Consider the following 25,068-nt stretch of genomic DNA (forward strand, 5'->3'; position numbering starts at 1 on the left):
ATGCTTTCTCTGCCTGATGATACTATGAGTTAATTTTTTGAAATTTTTGGTACTCAGATATTTTACTGTCTTGTGTAAATGTTTTTTTCCCATTTTAAGGTACCTTATTATTTTTATAAGAAATTGAACATGTTGCATTATGTATTGTTGATAGTGTTTATAGGTTTTTTTTTTTTTTTCACAAAAACAGAAACCATCTAAAAGCAGTAAGTGGTTAGGAAGAAGTTCTGGAAATTGAGATCACTGGGATCTTTTCAGATAATCAAAAATATAACACAGGAGAGATTACAGAAGTTTTGTTGTTTAATAGTCTCACTTTCTAACATTATGCAAACTTTGTGTTATAATTGTGTTATAAAAGTGAAAACAGAGTCTCTATCAAGCATGTCCGTATAGCGAAAAATTCCTCATATCAAAAATTTCGTCAGCCTTTGGCTTTCTTAATGGCTAAATAAGATCATCATGTTGTTATACCATTCATGTTTCTATCTTTTAATGGCATGCTGTGAGCCAAAGTAATGGAAAAATATTAATTTAGGGAATAATACCTGTGAAAGGCCCTTGTATACATTATTAAAGTTGTAGTAGAACATGTTACTAAGTTATCTAAGATGCTTAACTAAAATGAAAATAATAAAACAAGGAATTACTTTGTTTAAATTTGTTCCTCTAAACTCCCATAAGTAGTAGGAGGAAATGTCTAGTATAATGCTTTGGAATGAGGCCTGTGCTTGAATCCTTTATTTTTTATTTATGGGCTGTATTAGTAGCCTCTGTAAGCCTCAGTTGCCTCAGTTTCATTATTTTGAAATAATGTTCTTTCTTGATATGCCTATCATGAGGACCAAAATAGATACAGGTGTCAAGCACATTGAATTATGGCTAACACAGCATTATGTTAATGGTAATGATTTTCATTGCCTCTGGATGTGGTCCTGTTGTATGTAGTATTCTCTGGGTATGGGGACTTCTGTCTCAACTGAAGAAGAATATGAGTCCCTTTAATTTATGTCAGCAATAATTAATTGACTATCAGACTTACCTCATTGTTTTTTTTAATCTACTTAACACTGCTTCTATTTTAGTAATACTATGATCTTCTTATGAAGTATTTATTGTTTCCATTCTTAATAATTTTGAAAAGACAGTGTATTTTAGATGATATTTTCTTGCAGATACTCCAAGTATCACAGCTAAACTAATTAGTGAACAAAAAGATGACAAGGAAAAGAAAAACCATGAAGAAAAAGAAAAAGTTAAGGCAGAAAATGGATTTCAAGACAATTACAGTGTTGTTGTTGCTTCTGGTATGCTTACAGTTTTTTTTATAATCTTGATTTTGTTTGACTTCTATGAAATATAGCAAGCTAAGGAATTTCATATAATAAAATGATCTGTAATAATGGGCTAGTACTAGATGTAAATATATTACACCAGAAATTCATTATGATTTGGCAGTGTAATTATTAAACTTATTTTATGACTTAAACTACTGTATTTTATCAGATATTGAACATGTGTGACTATTTTAGGTATTCTGTTTAAGCTTGACAGTATGCAGAGAATTATAATCTTACAAGTTCATTGGGTGTTAAGGGATTTCATATGATCTTTTTGTTTAATAAAGCAAAAACAAAATGAAAAAATCTTCACTATTTTCTTTCACAATGTATTCCTCTTGTAAAATTAGAAAATACAAATAATTTTTAAAAATTAATTAGAAATGAGTTTTTAGACATTAGGTGGGGGGAGAAGAAAAAAATGTCAAATAACTTTGGATGTCATTTTCTTTTTTTTAGGACTTTATTTTTATTTTTATTAATTAATTTTTAATTTTTTTTAAACATAACATACAAATGTGAACATTCTTACCATATGATCATTCCATCCTTGGTATATAATCAATAACTCACAATATCATCACATAGTTGTATATTCATCACCATGAACATTTCTTAGAACATTTGCAGGAGGATAATTTTGTTAACATGGGATTTTAGTTTAAAAGAGAAGGCCCAAAACTTCCTAGAGGAATTGGAGAAAAAATATGGAGATATAAAACTTTCCCAGTGGGAAAATCCCTAATACTCTCTCAAACATTAGGGACTCCTAAGTTAATTGGCCGCACCCTTGGTCTTGAGGCTTGCTCTTATGTAACTTAGTTCTGTAACAAGAACTAAGTTACAGTTAGTTCAGTAAGTTACAATTAATTATAATTAATTAGTAAGTTACAGTAAGTTACAATTAATTATATTAATCCTACCTATAATTATACCTGTGAGTTACTTCCAGAGAACCTCTTTCGTTGTTCAGAGTGGCCTCTCTTTCACTAAGCCCAGCTCTGCAAGGAAAGCCATTACCCTTGCCCCTACATAGAACAAGATGATGTCCGGGGGTGTAAAGTTCCCTGGGAATGTGGGACATGACTCCAAGGGATGAGCCTGGCCCTGGCATCATGGAATTGACAGTGCTTGCCTAATCAAAAGGGGGAAAAGAAATAAGGTATCAGTGGTAAAGAGAGGGTAAAACAAGTTATCAGTGGCTAAGAGATTTCAAATAGATTTTAGAGGCTCTTCTGGAGGTTACTCTTAGCAAGTTTCAGCTCGGTATTTCTAATTGCCATGGTATCCAAGCCCCAATCAGTAGTATTCTTATAAACCCTAAAGACTACCCAGGGCTCTGTCTGAAACTCTATAAAATTTTCACTCGGTAAGTTTATTTTTCAGAAAGCTAAAACCTTCAGATGGTTCCTAAGCCAGAAAAGCCTAAAAACCCAGAGTTACCAGTCTCTTCAAGAGCATCTACCCCGTAATGTCGACACCACTTTTCAAGGTGAAGAAGTTAGAATGGTCATTACACAAATATCCCTAAAGATTGGGAGAAGGAGCAAAGAAGAAGGTGGAGTTGTAACAGAGAAGATAGGTTTTAACAAATGAGTATGACTACTGAATTATATTGATATTGCTTTTTAGTCTCCAGTGTTGCAGCTAGCAATATTTTTAGTTTCTTGAAAAATAATTCCAAATTGAAAGCAAAACTTATTTATAATATGTCATGAGAAATGAGTATGACTACTGAATTATTATATTGATATTGCTTTTTAGTCTCCAGTGTTGCAGCTAGCAATATTTTTTAGTTTCTTGAAAAATAATTCCAAATTGAAAGCAAAACTTATTTATAATATGTCATAAAGACGAATAGAATTGAGAGATTACATATTATATTGAAAGAAACCTTTCTAACTCTTGGCATAGTTACGAATATGGCACTTCATATTAAAATATCTTAAATATATACATTCCTACTTCACAGAGTGTATTGGCTATCTAGAATCTTTTTTATTTTTATCTTTTTCAGGGCTGAAATCCCAGTCTAAACGTGCTGTGTCAGCTGCACCACCTCGCCCCCCATCAAGGAGAGGGAGGACAATGCCTGATAAAATAGGAAGTGCTTCCTCAGGAGCAGAGACTGCCAATAAAATAATAACTGTTCCAGTGTTTCACTTATTTCACAAACTCCTGGCAGGTAATCTCCACAATGAAAACAAATGTAAGAAATTTAAATAATCTTGCAACTATTAAAATCAGAAGTGTAATTACTCGCGTCATTTTTAATCAGGTCTTTAGTGCTACATGAAAATATTTGAACATATATATAATATCATAGATTCATATAATATCAGCAAGCTATATGCTGAGTTAGTTAATCTAGTTTAAAATTTTTATGAGACTCCTTTCTATAAGCTCTCTGGAACCAACCCCTGTATTTCTTTAAGCTGTCCTATTCTTCCTATTGCATATTTTTCTCCTCACCCATATTTTTCCTTTAGTTTAAGCTTTGTGTTTATTCCAGTGGCTTTTAGATTGCATTATGAAATTCTTATTAAAGTCATTGTAGTTGAGGTATTAATAACTAGTATCTGTTCCAGAAAATACTTGAATCTGAAGAGAAGCATCAGTGAAATAAGAAATTTCATTGATGGAATGGATGAGTTATTGCAATTTAATCAGTACTCTTAACTTCAAGACAAATATATTCTGTGCTTTTTAAAGCTATAATATTGCATGCTTTCTCTTTTACTCCTTAATTTTACTATCAATGTATTATAAAATGATCAAAGTTATTATGGAATACAGCTGTGCCATTCATTTACATATTATCTATAGCTACTTCATGCTACGACTATAGAGTTAGAAGTGGCAGCAAAGATCATTTGATCCACATAGCTCAAAATAATTTGTCTGCTCCTTATGCAGAAAGAATTTGCCAGCACCAATTTATAAGAATGTCTGCCCTTTGTTTCTATTTTGCCCATGACTCAAAAGATTTTGGTGGGATTTGGTTGGAGACTACTTAATACTGTCTACAGACATTATTGTTTACACATATCAGATAAATTCAGTTTCTGTGAAACTTGTCATGGGCTGATTTTAAATTGTTTTGAAATTAGTATTGGAATCAAACTTTTCCCATAAATTTAGTAAATAGAATGAAGTACATGTCTCCTTCTTGGATTCCAGGTTTAATTTAGTTATGTCATTTTTAGGCCGGCCATTGCCACCTGAAATGACACTGGCCCAGCTTTTAACTCTCCTATATGACCGGAAACTTCCTCAAGGTTACCGCTCAATAGATCTGACTGTTAAATTAGGATCAAGAGTTATCACAGACCCAAGTCTGTCAAAAACAGATTCTTTTAAAAGACTACACACTGAAAAAGGTATGTGCATGATATTCTTTTAAAATTATAGTATGTTATATGAAGCAGCAGAGACTTAAAGTCGTTAAGTTAATGACTTAACTTACCTGTGTTTTTTTTTTAAATCAACTTTAATAAGATGACTATTAAAAATCGTTATTTCTGTTGGAAATTAAGTCTTAATTCTTTCAAGAACTGAGCCAAGCTGTCAGAAGTCCAAAAAATAGCTAATTAAGACCAGTCAAAATGAAAGTAACAGCCAGATTTTTAATGACTTATTGCACTTACGAGCAATAATCTAACCCACAGAAAGTGCTGGCTCCCCCAATTCCATCTTCCCCTGTAGAATGACACCTCGGACAAGGGACAGGAGGAAGCCTTAAACAGAAGCGTCCTACAATAGACAAGAGGCTCGTGGGAGGGAAAAGGGAGTTGGGGGAGAGGTCTAGGGTTAGAAAAGTATTTATAGTGGAAAGATATCTTCAAGTTCTCCCCACTGCCCATAACAAGGAGGTCTTAGTGGTGGCTGAGGAGGACTTCAACCTAGGAATGCAGTTGGAACTCAGAGACTACAGTGCACTGGCTGTGCACTAAGTCTGGGGAGAGGAACTTTCCCCATTGAAGTTTGGCGGGTAAAGCCTTCATAATTGGCCTACGTCCCAGCCTGAAAAATCACACATTTAGGTTTATGGTCAGGAGTCACACTTTTCAAATTCCTCTAATAGCATCCCTTATGTTATGAGTATTATACTTTAATTTCTTTTTTTTTTATTTTACATTTTATCATTTATGCTTGAGTTTAATTTTACATTCAGTGTGGGATAGGTATTATTTTGATAGATGGATAGCCAGTTGTCCAACAACTTTCCCATTGATTTGAAATGTCAACTTACCTTATTTTAAATGCGTATATATTTATATATCGTCAAGAATCTGGATTTTCATCTCTATCCCATTGCTTTACTTTTTGTTTCCACTTCTATACTATTTTGACTAATGTCGCTTTTTTGGGTTTTGGGGGATCTCAATTCATTATTTTCCCATGTGGATATTCCATCATCGCAGCACCATTTGTTGATTTTGGAGTGGGGGGGAATGGAATGCATGGGCCAGGAATCAAACCCAGGTAGAAATTCTCCTACCATTGAACTCTCTGTGTGCTTTAATTTCTAACATTATTCCTCTGAGGGCTATGAGAATGGTTTATCATGTTATAATCAAACAAAAAGCCCAATTTAGAATTTTCAATTTAGTGATAATTTATATTGAATGTTATAGTCATTCTGTATAAAGACTTTTTTTCCTCAAACAGTTGGGATTAGACAGTTTTTTTTACTAAAAATGCCACTAAATATTTTTAAACGTGTATTTTGTACTGGCGATTTATTATGCAAACGTAGTAAGATTTATCTGTTCCCCATTATTGAAACAGTCTGGTCGTTTCTAATTTTTCACTATTACAAATAATAAGTAATGATTTTCATAGTTTGAAAATGATATCTTGTTTTAACATCCTCTTTTTATCATAATTAAAATTCAGTATTTAATTACTGACCTTTTAAAATCTTTGGTTAAAAGATTAATTTTAATCTTTGCTATATTTACAGTATGAGAAGTCATTCTCATATCTTTCCTAATTGTAAACTTCAGAGTATAATGTACAGATCAAGTATTTACTGTGAGTCTCTATGTCTAAGCACTTGTACTTATTTTAATGTAGAATATGTTATAATTACACCCTAAAATTGCTTCTCAAACTTTAAAATACTTACAAATCACCTACAAAACCTTGTTACGATGCAGATTCTCATTTAATGCAACTAGGATGGGACTTGAGAGTCTGTATCTCTTGCAAGCTCTCAAGTGATTCTGGTGGTGCTGGTCCTTTGCCCATGTTTTGAGTAGCAAGGCTATATATAGAAGATAACATCTGAAGTCATATAAAGGTTACTATAGCATCTAGCCTTAATACAGTTATATCTGATTAATTTTTTGAAACTTAGGCTCTTTTCATGAGAAGAAGGTTGGTACAGGATCTGCTTTTGTAAATGAATGAGTATTATGTAGACCTTTTATTACCTATTAAATTATTTGTAATGTATTCTTCTAGATCATGGAGACTTACTTGGTAGCTGTCCAGAAGATGAGGCTCTCACTCCAAGTGATGAATGTATGGAAGGGATATTAGATGAATCTTTACTTGAAACCTGTCCCATTCAGTCACCATTACAAGTTTTTGCAGGAATGGGTGGACTGGCTCTTATTGCAGAAAGACTACCCATGCTATATCCAGAAGTAATTCAACAGGTAAGATAAGATTCCTAATGGAAATATAGTATTCCATAGTGAAGCCCTTTGTCTTTTTTTTTTTTTTTTTTTTTACTTGCATTAACATTCTGGAAGTACTCTATCCCTTACCATCTTAGAGTGTTATATAAATCTTTCCAAAGGTCAGCCTATTCAGAGCTTCATGAGAATAAGTTGATACTGAAGAATTGTTGAAGAGAGACCACATTTACCAACTCATCACATTGTAGCATTTACCTTGATTTTATGGTTGTCACACTATAGCATTGCCGTTTCTATGCTTCTTTAGATGTGATATTAATTATGGATATTACTGGGAATGGGAGAGTGAAATAGTAATATATGCTACTATGCAAGTGTTTGTCTTTTTTCTTAACTTTGTTCCTGTTTTAGGTGCCACGTCCAATTAAAGCAGTTTTTAAAAATGTACTACTTTAACCTATTTACCTGTTCATTAATCTAATCATTAATGTATGTACACTTTGTTCATTGAATGATGTAGAGGAATTCTCTCAAATTTCATTTACTTAGATATTTATGGCCTATTCAGGAAATGTTTATTGCTTACCTATTCAAAAATTTTAAGGTTTTGTTTTTTAAACAGTAAACAGTAAAAGTAGTAGTTGCAGTTTATTGAGCAGTTACCATGCCCTTTCACTTTTCAGGATCACACAACCCTTTCCCCATTTTACAGATGGGGAAACTGTGGGTAAGAGAAAAACTCACCTACACACTCAGCTGGCAAGAGGCAGATGCTGGCTATTAAGCTGATATTGGATTGAAGTCAAACCTTATATCCTAAATCAGTGGTTCACAACCCTGGCTCTGTATTGGAATCATTTGGGGAGCTTATTAAATTCCAATGCCCAGGTTGCTCCTCCAAACCAATTATATCAGAATTTATGGAGGCAGGAGGGGCCAGATATCAATGTTCTTTTAAAACCCTCTAGGTAACTCCAGCATCAGTCATTTTGTCCTTGCATGCTGTGTTAGGTTCTAAAAGCTGCTGTTAACAAATTACCATCAATTTAGTGGCTTGAGACAACACATTTCTTATCTTACTTTTCTTCATGTCAGAAGTCCAAAGTGGGGTAAAATCATGGTTTATAGGCAGGGCGGTGTTCCTTCCAGAGGCTCTAGGAGAAAATCTTTTTCGTTTAGCTTTTCTGGCTTCTAGAGGCAGCCCACATTCCTTAGCTAGTGACATCCTTCCACATTCTTCAAGGCCAGTAACAATGGGTCCAAGTCCTTCTTCTAATTACAAAGAGGAGATTAATAACTTAAATGTAGAAACAGTTGGCACGCTGTCACCTTATTCATGATATCATAGTACTCCTGATATTTGGAAGCTTTTGTTTTTTCTAATACAAGCCATTTATTGGTTTTTATATTCCCATATCTAAAGCAATCATTTGAAGTTGAGCCTTATAATGTGAATCTGATGTTGAAACATGCACAATTTTTTTCTCTTTAGGTGAGTGCTCCTGTTGTAACATCTACCACTCAGGAAAAGCCAAAGGATAGCGATCAGTTTGAATGGGTGACTATTGAACAATCAGGGGAATTAGTTTATGAAGCACCAGAAACTATTGCAGCTGAACCTCCACCTATTAAGTCAACCGTACAGACCATGTCTCCCATACCTGCACATTCTTTGGCTGCCTTTGGATTATTTCTTCGTCTTCCGGGATATGCTGAAGTGCTACTAAGAGAAAGAAAACATGCCCAGTGCCTTCTTCGGCTGGTATTAGGAGTGACAGATGATGGAGAAGGAAGTAAGTGTTTGGTATTATTGATTAGATTTATCAATATATACATAGGTGGTACCATGTTGTTAATTAAATTTATCAATATATACGTAGATGGGCTGTGTAAAATTAACCAGATCATTGTCTATGTTGAACATCATTGGAGGGATTTAAAGAAGTCTATAGATCCTGCCCTCTAACAGTTAATGCCCTTTAGTAATAGCAGTGAATAATGAAATTCGTTATGTTAAATAATAATGACTTAACATGAATTCATGAGTTAAGTTATAAATACCATGAAATAGGTGCAGTATTATGGAGGCTTATAAGCAGGAGATTATTTCTCTAGTACAATCATTATGAATGAAGTGACAAGTTTTTAGTGAGGCCTTGAAAAATAGATTAGGTTTAGGTTGGGATTAGTCATTTCAGAAAGGAAGGGATTCTTTGAGCGGTGTTTGGAGGCGTAGAATATATGAGAGAAGGGGATAAGTTATCTAATAAAATTTGCATAAAATAAGGCAGTGAGAGCTCAATTTGGAAGCTGTTAATGGTAGCAGATCATGGAAAAGTTCTCAATAAGGACTTGAGATTTTATTCTGAGTAGCAGTGAGACTTTATTAAGATTTGTTTAAACAAAGTATTGGTGTGATGAGAATCATTTCTTAAGAAAGGTAATGTGGTAGCAATATTTATTTAGATTGAAAAAGAACAATGAGGAAAATAATATGCATGATGTATCATAACAAATATTAGAAAGCTATCATTTCTGCTGAGTTGACATTTTTAGTCAATCGAAGGAGAGAAAGAAAGAAAAATCACAGGGTAATCTTGCAAGTAGATTTTCATTTGACTTACCTATAATTGCTCACTCAGTGACCATTCCATTTGAAAATTAATATTTTCTTATGTTGTTTTTAAAACATATGGTTTTTAATTAATTATGATCTCTCTCCTGTACCATTTATAAAGAATGTTAAGAACTGATAAACTCTGCACCATAAGATAGAGCCTAATAAAATAAATGAATTTATTTATGGATCCCTGAAACTCTGAAGCTATCAAATATTCGAATTATGTATTTTTTCATTTATATTATTGTACTGATGAATCTTCAGAAATATTGACCTTATTTTTAATGTTTTTATAATAAATTTTATTAAATTACAGCTTCTCCACACTATATAGTCTAGGAATTTTGGTTTCATATATGAATTGTATATACTGATTTTAATATACTTTATCTGATCTTTTATTTTAAATAGAATCCATTGTAGTTTCAGGCTATTACAAGGCAGTAGGTATAACCTTAAGCAGAAAGGGAAAAAAAAAATTGGTTTTATGCCATTTCAGAACATTTTTAGTGAATATGTAATGAATATTTACTAAAGAACGTAATTTTGATACCTCCCTTTATAGTAGTTGCTTCATCCACCCACCATGTAGCACTTAACTCTCCTTTCTAGCTAGATCACAGTGGAAAACTGTATTGCAAACAAAATGAAGTAGTGTCAGTGTTTCACTATCTGTCCATAGTTGAAACTATTCTGAAGGCAAATGGTTACTTAACTGTTATTTAGAAAATTCTAATGCTTGGGTTTTAAACATTTGAATTCTACTTTATAACAATTTTGCCATAATCCATGGCTATTAATTATCATGACAAATATCTTTTCTCTTTCTTAAGGAGTTCATATATCTTATAGAGCATTTCCTGTCTTATTAAATTTTAAGATAGTACTCTCTTATTTGTGGTATTTGGGTTTTTTAATAACAAATTTAGTGACATAATTTTATATTACATTATTGTTATTCATTTATAACCCTGAATGTATCTCCTTATAGCCAAGGTTTTAAATATTTCTAATTTTGAATACTCTTCTGTTTTTAATCTAGGTCATATTCTGCAGTCTCCATCAGCCAATGTGCTTCCGACCCTTCCTTTTCATGTCCTCCGTAGCTTGTTCAGCACCACACCTTTGACAACTGATGATGGTGTCCTACTAAGGCGAATGGCATTGGAAATCGGAGCATTACACCTTATTCTTGTTTGTCTCTCTGCTCTAAGCCACCATGCCCCACGAGTTCCAAACTCTAACCTCAATCAAACAGAGGTAGGTTCAGTCGTAATCCCTTAGATGATGATAAACTAGAATTAATTGGTGAAGTCCAGAATGAAGTTTTTTCTGTTGTAGCTAATGTTTGAGAGACTTGTGTGCTCCTTTGTTGCCCTTAGAGAATGTCTAAAAGATGAAACTATTAATTGATTCAATATCTGATAGACTCCTCCAGAAAGCCAAAATTAACCTATCTAATTTGAAAAACAAAAAAGATTTACTAGCTTGATAAGCTTTCTCATGTACCAGAATATGCTCATAAATTTGTACTGTGATCCTTTTTCCTTTCTTTTCTTGAACTTTGAAGAATCAAAATATCAAATGGGAGGTTCTAGCCAATGTGGCAAGACAAGGAAAAGAAGAAAAGTAACCTCATTATTTCTAGATGATTTGAAAAATCCAAAAGATAATTAATGGGGTAGATGAGTTTAGCAAGTATATAATATATAAGGTCAATATATAAAAATTAGTTACTTCTTTATACCAACAACAAACATAAAATGAACTTTTAAAAGATATCTTTTAGAGCAGCATCAAAAATAGGAAACACCTAGGAATAAATCTGAAAAAACATGTAAGATTTCTGTGCCTAAAATATATGAAATTTTATTAGGAAACAGTTTTAAGACCTCAGTAAACTGTGTTCTGTTTCCATGTTTGACCCACAGATTAGAAGTCAGAATAATGCAAAAATATCATTTCTTCTCCAATTGATCCTTTAAAATTTTATGCAGTTTTATTTTGGAGGAAGTTGACAAACCATTTGAATGCAAATGATCAGAGATAGCCGAGGCAGTTTCAAAGAAATGGAAGGATAAAATCTAGAAGACTTACAGTGCCAAAACTGCAGTACTAGCCGAGCAAACAGAGAATTAAACCCACACAAATATATTCACTTGATATATGACACAGGTGACACTGTAACATAATGGGCATAAGTATGGTCTTATCAGTGAATGGTGCTGGGTTGATTGAGTTACTACATAGAATAAAAATGAGTATTTAAGCCTTACTGTTCTGTATGTACAAAAATTAATGTTTTTAAAAGAAAAAATAGATGAATTTCCTTATGATTTTGGAGCAGATAAATGTTTCTTGAACTGGACAAGAATATACCATAAGGAGAAAAAATTTGAAATAAAAAAGGGCTGGGTAAAATTAAGAACTTTGCATCAAAAGCACTATTAAGAGAGTAACAGGTTGTTCTCGTTTGCTAGCTGCCAGAATGCAACACACCAGAGACAGACTGGCTTTCAGTAAAAGGGGATTTATTTTGTTAGTTCTTCAGAGGAAAGGCAGCTGACTTTCCATTGAGGTTTTTTCTTACATGGGAAGGCACAGGATAGTCTCTGCTGGCCTTCTCTCCAGGCCCCTGGGTTCCAACAACTTTCCCCGGGGTGATTTCTTTCTGCATCTCCGAAGGCCTGGGCTGAACTGCGAGTGCTGACATGAGGCCTGCTGAACTGCTTTGGCTGTGCCAGGTTGTGCTCTCTCATTTAAGCACCAGCCAATTAAGTCAAACGTCTTTCATTGTAGCTGGCACACCTCCTAGCCAACTGCAGATGTAAATCAGCAACAGATGAGGTTCATGTACCATTGGCTCATGTCCACAGCAACAGAACTAGGCACCTTCACCTGGCCAAGTTGACAACTGAATCTAACTACCACACAGGGCAAGCCATAGAATGGAAGAAAATATTTGTCATACACGTATCTGATAAAGAACTTATTTCCTAAATATAGAGCTTTAAAAAATCAAAAGAAAAGAATGGACAACCCAATAGTGAAAAAATGGATGAAAGGCTTAAGTGGGCACTTCGTAGTAGAGACTATTGAAATATCCAGTTAATGTAAGAGGGTAGACTGCTGAAAAGGTGGTTACTGGAAAATACAGATCAAAACTTTATTGCACTACCACTACACACTCATCAGAATGTCTTAAAATTTTAATTTTATAAATGTCATCATTTATAGTAATGCTTAAGAGAAATGTTCATCATCAGTAGAATGCATATATAAATTATGGTCTACAATGTAATGAAATAATACATTGTGTTAAAATGAGGAACAACAACCAACTGCATATAATAGCATTGATGAAACTCTGAGCACAGCTAAAAAAGCTAAACATAAAGGAATATATATATGTATTTATGTATATATAGCATGATTCCATAAAGTTCAAAAATCAGACAGAATTAAGCAATGAAAATGGTGTAAATGATTGCAGAATCAGGTGATGATACTGTGAGATACTGATTATGTATGCAGTACATGGTATGTGAATCTGCAGATTCTAAAAAAGCAAAGAGCAGGAAAAAATCAGACAAAAGTAAAATAGTGACTAGAGTTTCAGACTTAGATGGTAAAATTATCAAGAAAAATTTTAAGGAAGTAATGATTATAAAAATTAAGGTTATACCGACATTAGAGAATAAACTTGGAATATGTTATTGGTAACAGAGACCATCAGGAGATAGAAATAGGGTAAGATAATGGATAATTGGAGCTGAAGGGATACAGACTGTGCAACAAGACTGGATACAAAAACTCAGAAATGGACAGCACAATACTACCTAATTGTAATGTAATTATGTTAAAACACTGAATGAAGCTGCATCTGAGGTATAGTTTTTTTTTCTTTTTTATTTTTTATTTTTTCTCTCTATTATCATTTTATTTCTTTTTCTGTTGTCTTTCTATTTCTTTTTTAAATCGATGCAAATGTACTAAGAAACGATGAATATGCATCTATGTGATGATATTAATAATTACTGATTATATATGTAGAACGGAATGATTTCTAAATGTTGTTAGTTAATTTTTTTAATTAATAACAAAAAAAAATTAGGATTATAGTCTGCTGTGCAAGAGAGTGATAAGTAGGAGAAAGATTGAGGGAATTTCCTGGAGTACAGTGGTACAGTTTTTGACTTCCATGGTTAAATAGTGTTTGCTTTGTGATAATTCATTAAGCTTTGCATTTTCTTTTGTGCTCTTTCTGTGAGTATGTTATGCTTCACAATAAGAAGTGTTCTCTTAAAATAAATTGCTATTTTTACCAATAAACTTTAACTTCCTTAATTGTATTGAAGTTTTAATGATTCACTTAAATTTCTTCTTTAAAATACCAGAGGGGATTCCTCATCATGGGACTCAGTCATAAAACAGTATGACAGATCAATTTATAAAAGTCTTGTTCCAACATAATATTCTTACTTAGAAAATATTTCTATGAAAAGTAAAAAACATAAGTGTTACTTGTAAGCCACCTGCAAAAGCAACATTTAACTTTAAATGTTTTGGGTATATTTAATATGTTGTTTCAGAATTAATTACATAATCTCCAAATATAATAATAAAGACCTTTACTGGGGTCAAGATTATTTAAGTAAATCAATGTTTCTCAGTCATTTTTTTCTGCATCCATACCATTCGCGTTTTTAATATGTCCTTCATTCCCAAAAGAGATTTTCATATACCTTACATTCTGAACAGGGAAGAGATTAAGAATCACTGTTGTAGAAACAGGAGCAGTCTTGTTTATTGTGATTGAGGATATAGGACACTATGATGCAAATATCATGAGATATCCTTTTACTAGACTCATCCTAAATAAATCTGGCCCATATTCCTGTTCCTTTCACTGTTTTCTCTATTTAGCTTTGAATCAATGACTCTTTAGGACCTAAGTTGGTTTACTCCTTCCCAATCCCTTCCTGATAAATATTTTTGAGGATAAATTAAATAGTAACAAATCTTATTTTTTGTTGTTACAAGCCACAGGTATCAAGCTCTCATAATCCTACATCAACAGAAGAGCAGCAGCTGTATTGGGCCAAAGGGACTGGCTTTGGTACAGGCTCTACAGCTTCTGGATGGGATGTGGAACAAGCCTTAACTAAACAAAGATTGGAAGAGGAACATGTTACCTGTCTTCTGCAGGTATATTTGTAAAGTTGATATTGCCAATGATAATACAATTATTTTTTGCAATTGCATGATTTTTTTGTTTTTTGGATTTTTTATTTATCTTGTATTATCAAACCAAAACAACATACAAACATGAATGTTCTTAACATAACATTCTGTGCATGGTGTACAATCAATGGCTCACAATATCATCACATAGTAGTATATTCATCACCATGATCATTTTTTAGAATATTTGTATCACTCCAGAAAAGGAAATAAAAAGAAAAAACTCACATACCGTACTCTTAGCCGTCCCTCTCATTGACCACTAGTATTTTCATCTACTCGATAGATTTTAACCTTTGTTAACCCTATTTTTTTCTATACCCCTTACTACTCGCTTTCATAGTTCAGTAGTATATCAGTCTACTCGATTTATCATTTGTTCCCCTTATTATGTATTTATTTTTAGTCCATATTTTTTTACTCATCTGTCAATATTGTGGAAAAAAGGAGCATCAGACACAAGATTTTCATATTCATATAGTCACATTGCAAAAGCTTTATCATTATACATTCACCTTCAAGAAATATGAAACACAGCTGTAAAGTATCAGGCACTTCCCTCTAGCCTCTCTAATACACCTTAAACTGAAAAGGGGATATCTATAAAATGTGTAGGAATAACCTCCAGGAAAACTTCTCAACTCTGTTTGAAATCTCTCAGCCACTGACACTTCATTTTTTCTCATTTCTTTCTTCCCCCTTTTGGTCAAGAAGATTTTCTCAATCCCTTGATGCTGAGTTCTAGCTTATTCTAGGATTTCTGTCCCACGTTGCCAAGGAGGTTTACACCCCTGGGAGTCATGTCCCATGTAGAGTCTGGGAGGGCAATGAGTTTGCTTGCGGTTTTGGCTGGGAGAGAGATAGACCACATCTGAGCAACAAAAGAGGTTCTCTGGGGGGTTACTCTCCTAAGCCTAATTTTAAGTAGGCTTGGTCTGTCCTTTGTAGAAATAAGTTTCTTAGGAACAAACCCCCAGATTGAGGGCTAGGCCTACTGATTTGGTTGTTCCCACTGCTTGCGAGAATTTCAGGAATTCCCCAAATGGGAAAGTTGAATTTTCCCCCTTTCTCGCCATTCCTCCAAGGGGACTTTGCAAATACTTCTTTATTCACTGTTCAGATCACTCTGGGATTTACTGGGGCATCAGTCTGCACAAACCTACAGAATCTCATGCACTGTTCAAGGTTCCATGTACTTACAGCGTTCAATTAACTTGTCCACATAACTAATATTAGAAAATGCACTAGTCAAAATATAAATTTTGTACTAAATAAACATTTTTTGCTTTAGTCTCACATATAAGTTAAAGTTTTAAAATATGAATTACCATGTATTTTCAACACCCTACAATGTTGACGTTCCTTTGTTCTTCCTCATGCAAAAACATTTTTAACTTTATACATTTAGTCACTATCATTGTACACTTTAGGCATTCCTAGATTATACCATCTCAATCTTTATCGTCTATCTTTCCTTCTGATTTCAGTTGTGCCCCCAGTCCTCCTCCCTCTATCATTTTTACATTCAGCTTCATTCAGTGTGCGAACATTCTTGTATTACAGTTTGGTAGTATTGTGCTATCCGTTTCTGAATTTCTACAATCAGTCCTGTTGGATAATCCCTTCAGCTCCAGTTACCCAATATCTACCCTATTTCTATCTCCTGATATCTCTTTTCTTAACTGAAATTCTCCAAGTCCATTTGCTAATGCTAGTTGATATCAGTGAGACCATATAATAGTTGTCTTTTTGTTTCTGACTAATCTCACTTAGTAAAAGGTCCATCCATGTTATATGCTTTATGACTTTATTCTGTCTTACAGCTGCATAATATTCTAATGTAGGTATATACCACAGCTTGTTTAGCCATTCCTCTATTGATGGACATTTGGTCTTTTTCCATCTCTTGGTAATTGTAGATAATGCTGCTATAAGCATTGGTGTGCAAAATGTCTGTCTGTATTCTTGTCCTCATGTCCTCTGAGTAGATACCTAGCAATGGTATTGCCGGATCATATGGCAATTCTGTACTTAGCTTCCTGAGAAACTGCCAAACTACCTTCCACAGCAGTTGTACCATTTTACATTCTCACCAACAGTGGATAAGTATGCCTCTTTCTCCACATCCTCTCCAGCACTTCTTGTCTGTTTTATTGATAATGGCCATTCTGGTGGGTGTGAGATGATATCTCATTGTGGTTTTGATTTGCATTTCCCTAATAGCCAGGAAAGTTGAGCATCATTTCATGTGCCTTTTAGCCATTTGTATTTCTTCTTCTGAGAAGTGTCTGTTCATGTCTTTTGCCCAATTTGTAATTAGGTTCTCTGTCTTTTTTGTTGTTGAGTTGAACAATCTCTTTATATATTCTGGATACTAGACCCTTATCTGATATATCGTTTCCAAGTATTGTCTCCTGTCGTGTAGGGAGTAAAGTCTTTTTACTTTCTTGACAAAGTTCTTTGATGCACAAAAGTATTTAATTTTGAAGAGTTCCCATTTATCTATTTCTTTCTTCGATTCTCGCGCCTTGGGTATAAGATTTAGGAAACCACTTCCCATTATAAGATTTATGAGATATTTCCCTACATTTTCTTCTAAAAGTTTTATGTTCTTAGATCTAATATTTAGGTCTTTCATCCATTTTGAGTTAATTTTCGTAGAGGGTATGAGATATGGATCCTTTTTCATTGTTTTGCATGTGGATATCCAGTTCTCCAGACCCCATTTATTGAAGAGACTTTTCTGTCCCAGGTGAGTTGGCTTGACTGCCTTATCAAAGCTCAATTGTCCATAGATGAGAGGGTCTATATCTGAACACTCTATTCGATTCCATTGGTCAATGTATCTTACCTTTATGCCAATACTATGCTGTTTTGACCACTGTAGCTTTGTAATACGCCTTGAAGTCAGGTATGTGAAACCTCCTACTTCATTTTTCTTTTTCAGGATATTTTTAGCTATTCGGGGCACCCTGCCCTTCTAGATAAATTTGGTTATTGGTTTTTCTATTTCTGCTAAGTAAGTTTCTGGAATTATAATTGGTATTGCATCGAATCTGTAAATCAGTTTAGGTAGAATTGGCATCATAACTATATTTAGTCTTCCAACCCATGAATGTGGTATGTCCTTCCATTTATTTAGATTTTCTTTTATTTCTTTTAACAATTTCTTGTAGTTTTCTTTGAATAGGTCTTTTGTATCAGTTAAATTTATTCCTAAGTATTTTATACTTTTGTCTACAAGTGTAAATGGATTTTTTTTCTTGATTTTCCCCTCATATTGCTCATTACTAGTGCCTAGAAACAGTATAGATTTTTGAGTGTTGATCTTGTAACCTGCCACTTTGCTGTACTCATTTATTAGCTCTAGGAGTTTTGCTGTGGATTTTTGGGGGGGTTTTGATCTATAGTATCATATCATCTGCAAATAGTGAGAGTTTTCCTTCACTCTTTCCGATTTTGATGCCTTGTGTTATTTTTTTCTTGTCTAATTGCTCTGGCTAGAACTTCCAACACAATGTTGAATAACAGTGGTAACAGTGGGAATCCTTGTCTTCTTCCTGATCTTAGGAGGAAAGTTTTCAGTTTTTCCCCATTTAGGATGATGTTATCTGTGGGTTTTTCATGTATTTCCTTTATCATATTAGGAAATTCCCTTCTATTCCTATCCTTTGAAGTGTTTTCAACAAGAAAGGATGTTGAATTTTGTCAAATGCTTTTTCTGCATCAGTCAAGATGATCATGTGGTTTTCTGCTTTGATTTGTTGATGTGATGTATTACATTAGCTGATTTTCTTACACTGAACCATCCTTGCATACCTGGAATGAATCCTACTTGGTCATGGTGTATTATTCTTTTATTGTGCTGCTGGATTTGATTTGCAAGAATTTTATTGAGAATTTTTCCATCTGTATTCATTAGAGAGATTGATCTGTAATTTTTTTTTCTTGTAGTATCTTTGTCTGCTTTGATATGAGGATGACATTGGCTTCATAGAATGAATGAGGTAGCCTTCCCTCTTCTTCAATTTTTTGAAGAATTTGAGCAGGATTGGTACTAATTCTTTCTGGAATGCTTGGTAGAATTCACACTTGAAGCCATCTGGTCCTGGACTTCTCTTTTTTAGGAGCTTCTTAATGACTAATTCAATGTCTTTACTTGTGATTGGTTTGTTGAGGTAGTCTGTGTATTTTTGAGTCAATGTTGGTTGTTCATGCCTTTCTAGGAAGTGGTCCATTTCATCTATGTTGTCTAGTTTATTGGCATGAAGTTATTCATTGTATCCTCTCATTACCTCCTTTATTTCTTTGGGGATCGTGGCTATATCTCCTCTTCCATTTCTGATTTTATTTATTTACATCCTTTCCTTTTTGTCAGTCTTGCTAAGGGTCTATCAGTCTTACTGATTTTCTCATAGACCGAAGTTCTGGTTTGGTTGATTTTCTCGATTGTTTTCATGTTCTCAATTTCATTTATTTCTGCTCTAATAAATCTTCATTATTTCTTTCCTTTTGCTTATTTTGGGGTTAATTTGCTGTTCTTTCTCTCGTTCTTCCAAGTGAACAGTTAATTCCTCGATTTTTGCTCCTTTTTTGAATAGGCATTTTGGGTAATAAATTTCCCTCTTAGCCCTTACTTTACTGCATCCCATAACTTTTAATATGTTGTGTTTTCATTTTCATTTGCTTTGAGATATTTACTGATTTCTCTTGTAACTTCTTCCTTGACCCACTTGTTGTTTAAAAGTTTGTTGTTGAGTGTCCATATATTTGTGAATTTTCTCACCTTCTGCCTATTATTGATTTCCAACTTTATTCCTTTGTGATCCAAGAAAGTGTCCTGTATGATTTCAGTCTTTTTAAATTTATTGAGACTTGCTTTGTGACCCAGCATATGGTCTATCCTTGAGAATGATCCATGAGCTCTTGAGAAAAAAGGTGTATCCTGCTGTTGTGAGGTGTAACATTTTATAAATAGTCTGTTAAGTGTAGTTTGTTTATTATATTATTCCAGTTCTCTGTTTCTTTATTGATCTTCTGTCCAGATGTTCTGTCCATTGATGAGAACAGGGAATTGAGTCTCCTACTCTTATGGTAGATGTGTCTATTTCTCTTTTCAGTGTTTCCCTCATGTATTTTGAAGCACTCTGTCTCAGTGCATAGATATTTGTGTTTTATTTATACCTAGTGTCCTCCTTTGTCTCTTTTAATTGTTTTACATTTGATGTCTCATTTGTTAGATATTAGTATAGCTACTCCTGCTCTTTTCTGATTGTTGTTTGCATGAAATATCTTTTCCCAACCTTTCACTTTCAACCTATGTTTATCCTTGGGTCTTAAATGCGTCTCCTGTAGACAGCATATATATAGATGAGTCCTGTTTTTTAATCCATTCTGCTAGTCTATGTCTTTTGATTGGGGAGTTTAATCCATTAACATTTAGTGTTATTACTGTAAGGGAAGTACCTTCTTTTACCATTTTGCCTTTTGGATTTTGTATATCATATCTAATTATTGTTCTTTTTACCTTCACTGATAGTCTTCATTTCTACACTCTTCTCTACACCTCTCTGTCCTGTCTTTTCCTATCTGCCTCTAGTGCTCCCTTTAGTATTTCTTGCAGAACCGGTCTCTTGGTCACAAATTTCTCTCAGTGATTTTTTGTCTGGAAATGTTTTGATTTCCCCCTTATTTTTGAGAGACAGTTTTGCTGAGTATAGAATTCTTGGTTGGCAGTTTTTCTCTTTTAGTAATTTAAATATATCATCCCACTGTCTTCTCATTTCTGCTGAGAAATCTACACATAGTCTTTGTTGGGCTTCCCTTATATGTGATGGATTGCTTTTCTCTTGCTGCCTTCAAATTCTCTCTTTCTCTTTGACACCTGACGCTCTGATTAGTGTCTTGGAGTATGTCTATTTGGATCTATTCTGTTTTGGGCATGCTGTACTTTTTGGATCGTAATTTAAAGTCTTTCATAAGACTTGGAAATTTTTCAGTGATAATTTCCTCCATTAGTTTTTCTCCTCCTTTTCCCTTCTGTTCTCCTTCTGGGTCCCCTCACAACACATATTTTCATGCACTTCATGTGTCATTCAATTTTTTGGTTCCCTGCTCATGTTTTTCCGTTCTTTTCCCTGTATTTTCTTTTGATTGATGGATTTCAGATGACCTGTCCTCCAGTTCACTAATCCTATCTTCTGCCTCTTAAAATCTATCATTTTAGGTTTCCATTGTTTTTTTCATCTCATCTACTGTGCCTTTCATTCCCATAAGTTCTGTGATTTGGTTTTTCAGACTTTTGATTTCTTCTTTATGCCTTTATCCTCCCTCAATTCATTGATTTGATTTTTGATGAGATTTTCCATGTCTGTTCAAACATCTTGAATTAATTGTTTCAACTCCTGTAGCTCATTTGAATTGTCCTTTGACTGGGCCATATCTTTGAATTTCCAATATGATTTGTTATTTTTTACTGGCGTCTAGACATTTAATTTCCTTAATTAGTTTATTCTGGAGATTGTTTTCACATTTTTAACTTGAATTTTCTTGCTGGATGACTTTGTTGTGTATATGTTCTTTGACATTCAGTTCAGCTTATTCTTGTCCTGTAGTTTAGGTTTTGTTTAAGAGATCAGAATTTTCCGGTTCTTGTTTTCTTGTTTGTTGCCCTGCCTGTATGGTGCCTCCCCCTCCCCCAAGGTTCTAATTAGGTATTATAGACCCCAGTCGGATTATCCCAGACCAGACTGGCCTCCTCTCAGGAGGAAAGAGTCAGCTACATCAGTTTTCCCTGAGCATGAAGCCCAGCAGGTTGATAGACTTTTCTGTGAAGCCTCTAGACTCTGTGTTTTTCCTGTCCTGCCCTATATATGGTGCTTGTCTGTCTGTGGGTCTCACCAGCTTAAAGTGATGTGGTTCCTTTAACTTCAGCAGACTTCCCTGCTGGGGTGTAGTTGAGACAGAGGAGAGGTTGTAGGGTGGCTTTAATTGCTTCAGTTTTCCATACCCTAGCGTCTGAATTCCTTGAGAGCGGAATTCCACCTGAGCTGGGTCCCACCCTTCTCTTGGGGAAGCCACAGCTTTAGACTAGCTTCTTTTCCTCTCAGACAAGTTTAATTCTGCCTTTGCCTGGGGCAGTTGGAGCCTGAGAAGCCTTACAGTTGTATGCAAAGAGTACTCAAGGAATAGAAACACAACCACAAAAAGAAAAAAAATCCTTTTCAGAGTAGGGCCCCAGTTCCTCGGGTTTGCCAATCATGAGCTTAAGTTGGTACTTGCTGTATGTATCTGTAGGTCCTATGTGCCCCCTCGTTTCCTTCAGGGCCTAGACCTTTTCAATTATTTTGTGTTGTCGATCCAAAACAACCTCCGATTTTTTGTTTGTTTGTTTGTTTGTTTGTTTGTTTGTTTCTCTTTTTCCATCAGCCCTGCCCTCTCTGAGGTGGGGCTAAAACCAGCAACCTCAGCTTTTACTCAAGGGCAGCTGAGCTGGGGGTCTATCTTTAGTAGTCAGAATTTGTGAATTAATTCCCCAGTTGGAGCTTGGTTGAGCTCAGCCATTGCTGTTAGTAAAGTCTCTTTCCTTTCTCTTCTGGTAACCCTCCTTGAGGGAGGGGCACCAGCCTCCATGTCTTGGGGCACTCATGGTTCTGGGTGGGATTGCAACTGGTCCAGCTTTTCTAGACTTGTGTATGCTGTGGTTCTGGTCACTGATGTGACCCCAGCAGGTGTTCTGTACTGTTCCTGGCTATTTACTAGCTGCTCTAGAAGACAAACTAAATTCTGCATATCACTAAGCCGCCGTTTTGAACTGTCTCATTTGCATGGTTTTTAAGTATTGATGACTTATCCGATTCATCCTCAGCTGCTTTTATGCCCACTTGTTCTCCCTGTTCTCAGTGCATTTAAGGTACCAGTGAACAAAAATTGCTGTTCCCTACTTGTAACTCTGAGTAGAAACTGGCAAGGACAAAATTATCCAAAAATTGAAAAATATCTCATATCTCCCTTCTTCCAGTCATGCTCTCATCTTACAGTGCTGTATCTGAACTCTACATTTTATTATGTATTTGTTTACATCTCACATTGTTTCACAATTTTTCTAAAATCAGATAGGTTGAACTGGTATAGAAAGTCTTCATACCAGAAAAAGAAGTGCTTAAAGAAAAGACTAGTTTTAGTCCCTACGTCAACTCATAGTGGTTGATAATAGTTTCAAACTGTATTGTTCGTAATTCTGAAATAATAGACTCAATATAGGTTATCTTACTTCTTATAAAATCCTTAGATTCTCTCACTTTCAAATTTTAAACTGAATTTTTTCAATCAAATATCATTATAAATAACATCAGTGTTTGCTACTAAGGTTTTAAGTTTGTGTACTTAGGTGGCTTGCTTCTATGTCTAGTCATATAAATTGCACCATTCTTTGTAAAAATTTTATGTGAAGCCCAGCTCCTTTTTTAAAAATTTAAACAGAAAATTCCGTATTTTAAAAACATACAGCGAAAGACTGGTTAAATTGAAAATACATTCTTTTATTAGTAGAGTTGATAATTTAGCATAAAATACAAGCTTTTTAATGTATATGAAGCTAAAATCCAAGTTGAATTCAGCAATTTTTATTTTCAGGTTCTTGCAAGTTATATAAATCCTGTGAGTGGTTCAGTGAACGGGGAAACTCAGTCATCTCATGAGAGTGGAGGACAGAATAGTAATGCCCTTCCTTCTGTGCTGTTAGAGCTTCTTAGTCAGTCCTGCCTCATCCCAGCCATGTCATCTTATCTCCGAAATGATTCAGGTAAGTCGCATTGTAATTATTCCTCTGAAATACATTTGTCGATGAGCATTTTTATTTATTTGTCTTACTGTTGTCAGTTGAAATATTTGGTATTAACTTTTCCTCAATATATGTAGGTGTGAGATTGATGGATTTGTTTCTTAACATTACTCTGGCAATGTTTAATTGGTTTCTGGGGCCCTTATTTTGATACTCGGATGCCACTTGTATTAGAACATAGAATCCGTTTTTATAGTTCCTATGATTTCACCTGCCAAAGTACATTTTTTCTTTTAATAATGTGTAATTGAAAATGATAGACATAAACTAGCAACTGTATGATAATATCCTGATCTGAATATGCTCTATGGCAATTATTCTATGCATTTTTTCAGGCAAATGGATATAAATAGATACTTTATTTAAAAAAGAAACAAAGATAGTAATAAACATATAAAGAGTGTGCAACCTCATTTGTAATGACTGAAATACAAAGTTAAATCATGATGTATTTGTACATTCAATTAATGATTGAAATGCAGATTTGAATTATTTGCTGTATTTGTAATCATTTGATACATTTTTCCTTGCCTGGCAGTTTGGTAAATGTATACATATATAACCTGCATAAAGAATGATGAAGCATGAGGTTCCATTAAGGGAAGCAAGCAAACAGTTTGAGTTGTGGGCACGAGCATCTCTGTCTGTGTTTCTTTGGTCTACCTAGGATTGAAATTAAGAGTTCAGTATGATTTAAGAGAGGCTCCGGGGCAAAATCCATCCTGGGGTCCAAAGGTACGGTTCAAAAAGGCACTCTGAGAAGGTGTGTAAGGAGAGGAGTATGTAATTAATTGATAATCTTGGAGAGGCTGGTCCCTCTGGGTTTCAGGATTTATCTGACCTAGGAACCCTCTGGGAATTGTACGTTCCAGGAAGGCAAACCTAGTGCTTGATGCCTTTATCAAGTCTCAATTAAAGCCCTTGGTGTTCTTAAGAGTCAACAGAAAGTCAGGTTGGTTGGGGTTTAGCAAACTATGGCAATTAGCACTATCAATCTGAAACTTGCATAAGAGTGGCCTCCCTTGTATGGATTTTTAATTGTAGACAATAGTAATTTTTGAAAAAAGGTGAATATAAAAATTATTCAAACCTGTAGGTACATACTTCTCTAATGTGCAACTGAGTTGTGGAATTATCTTCCAAGAATTCTGTGTCTGTCCTAAATATGAATAGGAAGTTATGTGTCCTACTTAGAAACTCAGAAGCCTATAGACATGCAATGAAAAAACAGCAGTCTACTTTAGCCAGTGCCTTTTAGTTTTTTTATTTCAACTGTCTATCCAACTTATCCTTTTCGCTGCCTTTATTCATTTTTTCACTCATGAAAATAGACATTTATGGATTTCATTAGTTTATTAAGGAAGAATAAGTAAG

The 25,068-nt window shown here is 34.4% G+C and overlaps 1 protein-coding gene across 12 annotated transcripts in view; it reads left to right on the forward strand.

Moving 5' to 3' along the window:
* BIRC6 (baculoviral IAP repeat containing 6) overlaps window positions 1-25,068 on the forward strand; it is a 311,805-nt gene that overhangs the window by 202,994 nt on the left and 83,743 nt on the right. For 9 of the 12 annotated variants that reach the window (XR_013164578.1, XM_077135017.1, XM_077135024.1 and 6 more), the window contains 8 exons: window positions 1,176-1,307; window positions 3,358-3,549; window positions 4,547-4,720; window positions 6,810-7,006; window positions 8,481-8,781; window positions 10,651-10,868; window positions 14,652-14,816; window positions 23,487-23,655. Coding sequence is in view for 11 of the 12 variants with exons in the window: in XM_077135017.1 (XP_076991132.1) it covers window positions 1,176-1,307; window positions 3,358-3,549; window positions 4,547-4,720; window positions 6,810-7,006; window positions 8,481-8,781; window positions 10,651-10,868; window positions 14,652-14,816; window positions 23,487-23,655 (1,548 nt within the window). In the remaining variant the exon portion in view is untranslated. The remainder of the gene's footprint in view (window positions 1-1,175; window positions 1,308-3,357; window positions 3,550-4,546; window positions 4,721-6,809; window positions 7,007-8,480; window positions 8,782-10,650; window positions 10,869-14,651; window positions 14,817-23,486; window positions 23,656-25,068) is intronic. The other 3 variants (XM_077135019.1, XM_077135022.1, XM_077135027.1) reach the window with 1 other exon arrangement.

Source organism: Tamandua tetradactyla, chromosome 17, assembly GCF_023851605.1.
Source record: "Tamandua tetradactyla isolate mTamTet1 chromosome 17, mTamTet1.pri, whole genome shotgun sequence".
NCBI lineage: Eukaryota > Metazoa > Chordata > Mammalia > Pilosa > Myrmecophagidae > Tamandua > Tamandua tetradactyla.